This window comes from Eurypyga helias, unplaced genomic scaffold, assembly GCF_000690775.1.
Source record: "Eurypyga helias isolate BGI_N326 unplaced genomic scaffold, ASM69077v1 scaffold13829, whole genome shotgun sequence".
NCBI classification, from domain to species: Eukaryota; Metazoa; Chordata; class Aves; order Eurypygiformes; family Eurypygidae; genus Eurypyga; species Eurypyga helias.
This window is the reverse complement of record NW_010271470.1, coordinates 17,594-21,169: the sequence shown is the minus strand read 5'-3', so window position 1 is coordinate 21,169 and position 3,576 is coordinate 17,594. Positions and strand designations below refer to the sequence as shown.

The 3,576-nt window shown below is 46.2% G+C and overlaps 1 protein-coding gene across 1 annotated transcript in view; it reads right to left on the bottom strand.

Annotated features, from left to right (window-relative positions):
• Positions 1-1,292, bottom strand: part of CDHR5 (cadherin-related family member 5) — a 12,523-nt gene extending 11,231 nt beyond the window's left edge. Inside the window, exons 1-2 of the mRNA XM_010158838.1 lie at positions 1,214-1,292; positions 814-992 (exon numbers count right to left, since the gene is read on the bottom strand). Coding sequence (XP_010157140.1) covers positions 814-992; positions 1,214-1,292 — 258 coding nt within the window. The remainder of the gene's footprint in view (positions 1-813; positions 993-1,213) is intronic.
• Between the last annotated feature and the right edge of the window lie 2,284 nt (positions 1,293-3,576).

Below are 3,576 nucleotides of genomic sequence, written 5' to 3'. Positions count from 1 at the left end.
AGAAATGCTTGTGGGAATTTATCTTGTTTTCAGGCATATCTAACTTCTCCTTTCTTCCCTTTACAGTCATCCGTCAGTTCTGGGATCTTGTTTATGAGGGACTCAAAGCATACCCATCTTCCAGCTGCTCTCCCTGTGATTGCTGTAACGTGGCGGTAGAACTCATCACCATTTTCTCACACTTCAGATGAATTCAGAGATTTCTTTTTAAGTTGAATAAACAGAATTGTGCCATGCAGCAAGTACAGTGTCACCTGCAGGGCATTAACTCTGCTGTTCTTTGCTCTAATAAACGTGGGGTTTTACAGTAGAGAAAAGGCAGCTTAAGGATGCTTGTGGCTCTGTACAGAAGCCTCCAGGAAGGTAAAATAATTTAGAAGGAACCTGACTGAACACACTGACCTTTTATACTGCTTTTATGCTTTGCACAAGACCACCTCACTGCTCAGAGCTGTGTTTTCTACAGGCAAGCTGGGATAATTTTACATGAGTCCTGGAGAGCTCTGAACACTACAGTTGTCACAATTTTGTTTTTAAAACTTCCCTTTGCTTTAGTTCATACAGACTCACTGAAGGAAGGCGACAGCAGGCATACCATGCACCCCCTCCTCCCTCTACTCTGCCTGTGGCAGGGCTGACCTCCCAAGCAGTGAACTCAAACCCAACTGAAATAGGTTTATTTTTCAAAGTTATTTCCTAGGTCCTGTAGAAACAGGTTACAAGCCTCTGGAAGTCCAAGATCCCAGAGGCTGATACTCATTGCATTCCAGCATTATCCATCTCAGCCTTACAGCCTGCCAGCTAAAGGCTTACCTCATAGTCCACGCTTCGGTTCAGCTGCAGCTCAGACCCCTGTAAGGTGAAAAAACTGGCATCGGGGGACGTTGGTTCAATCATTACAGTGAAGTCTGGGTCTGTGTGGACAGTGGTCACCACATAGCCTGGGGGGTTATTTTCATAAACGCTTGGTCTGCTATCACGGACGGAACATCCTGGAAAAACACACAAACGAGACACAGAGTTGCCCAGGGATTCACATTGTGACAGAGGTGGGTGAGACGTGAGACCAAAGACCCCTCTGGATACCACTGGGGAGAAGGTTGTTGAACAGAGCTGTCTCGGAGTAAGAGTGTAAACATCTCCCACCTATAATGGTGCAACCAGCTGCTGTGGGGGTTATTCCCATGGTCATGGACCTCCTGCAAGAGCTTACCTGGTTGCTGTGCTGAAACGGGCGTTATGAAGGGCAGCAGAAAGGGCACAGAAACGACGAGCCAGTGAGAAACAGCCATGGCGAGCTGCCAGCTGTTGAAAATCCCTGTTTCTGATTAGGACGATCCTCTTCTCTCCCTGCTTCTCCCAGTGCCGTCTTCTGCGTTCACTGCTTCGTGAAGGCAAAAACCGTAGGCTGGCTGGAGTGGATTGCAGCAGTTCAACCTTTGCCTCTTTGCCTCATTGGATGACGCTGAAAGATATTAACCAGTCACAGAACATGATAATGCATAATTCCTGTTTCTACTTTGTTCCTGGGTCTTTCCTAGCCTCAACTCTCTGTAGCACCAAGCATATACTTGAAGCATTTCAGAATTCAAAGCCAAGCCTCTGGAGATGAGCACAAAGTGGGACAAGGGCCAACACATGGGAAGCTGTCTGTATACTCCAGCCTCTCCCAGTGGGGAGGAAGTGGTCAAATTTATTTGATTTGTCAGAGATAGGGTCTGTTTTGGTTAGACCATTTCCTGGAAAAAGGCATAGTGATGCTACTACACCCCCTAAATCTTATTTATTTTAGCCAGGCTTTTTCTACATGGCCCACATTCCCTTTTTTAACACATTTTGCTCTCCAGTCCATGACTTAGAGTTTTTCTCTTCTAGTTGCAGCCTGTCACATACGGACTATTCTTTTTTTAAATTAAAAAGTGAGCTCTCAGATGTCTTTATTTCTGGAAAAGGCAAAGTTTTCAGTGAATATAAACCTGTCTTGACTGCTCTTTTGTTTGAATAATAAAGGAGGAGTTAGGCCTTGTGTAAGTCCTCGGATAATCAGTTATGTTTCTGAGACAATCTTATTCCCAGCCACCCTACCTTACCCTCACAAGATGAGCAGAGTGGATCCAGAGACAGCAACTGGGCTCAGCTGCAACCCCCAGCAATGTTGTAGGGACAACATGTGCGCCCTTCTCCAGTTGCCAGCAGTGGCTCTTTGTAGGGAAGCTCCCCAGAACCTCCATCCAGGCTCCAATTATTTACATCTCAGCAGCTTCCTGAAGCCTCAATAGCATGCTTTTCTGCTGTCTTGCCTGATCTTTTTTAGAGCCTGTATAAATTTTTCTAAGCCAAATATCACATGGCAGGGAATTTGGCCAGTTGTGCAAAGAAACACCATTTTCAACTCACCCATTTTGTAGGAGGAGAAAGGAGGCAGCTGCTCCCACTGCTCCTTTTAAATCCCCATTGATTTCAGAAAGCTCTCACATGCTGCGTTTTACCCAGGTGGCCATTAGTGGCTTAACAAAATACAGACTGCCAACACTCCCTCCAAAAGTCCTCTGAGAGGTTGCTTTCCTAGCAGAGATTTCCTATGGACCAAAATAAAAAAATGCCAAGGTCTGGGAGAACAGCATTTCAGCACCACAGTAAGGGAATGGGTGCTTAGAAAAGCATTGGAGAGGGACTAGCTTCAGTGCAGGTGTCAGGTACATCATAAATGGTGAAAACTGATGGTGCAGGGAGGACTGAGCAGTTCTGAGGTAGGCACATGGTTGCAGCTGAAGATTCCTTATTTTAGAGCAGCTCTTCATAATCTGTTGGCTCTAGAAGAAAGGTGGAGTCACTGTTCTCTCAGAGGAGGGAATCTGCCAGGCCGCATAGTGCAGGGATAACATGTAAACCTCATTAAACAGTGGGAACAAATTCCTCTCAGTGGAGCTTTGTCTTCAGTGGCTATGAGAAAGCTGAGCCAGTAAATACAGGGGCAGAATGGAGTAGAAACAATATTGACAGTGTGTGTCTGTGCTGCAGAGCTCTCAGTGCATTTCTTTGCAATAAAATCCAGCACCTGGCTGAGCCTGTGCCGAGTGGAGGCCCTGATGCTGGCCTCTTTGTGCAATTGGATTGTGGGCAGTGCTGAGTCCCAGCCAGGGAAGATGTGGCCAGGGACTCCAGCTAGTCCCAATGTGCCTCATGTCAGGGAAGCCTGGCAAACATTCCCTGGCAAAATAATTCTCCCCCCAACCCTGCATTCCTAATGGTCCAACACCTAGTAACGGTACCACCCTTCTTACGGGCTCCCAAAGAGCAGCCAAAGCACAGACATAGCTAGCAGATCTTTATTTGGCTTCAGGAGCAGGCGGCCAGAGACTAACATAAAGTACAAGTGACACGCTTCATTCAGGCTCCATCTACTGACACCACTTCACACCGACATATTTCACTCTTGATAATCTATGAGGTTTTATTGGCATTTGGCTGGTTTCCAGGTCTGGGGTTTTTTTATTTGCTGCTCTCAAGAGTTTTTCCTAAGCAAATTCAATAGCTTCCTTGTTTACTTTCAAGGCTATATACATGCAAAGCTGT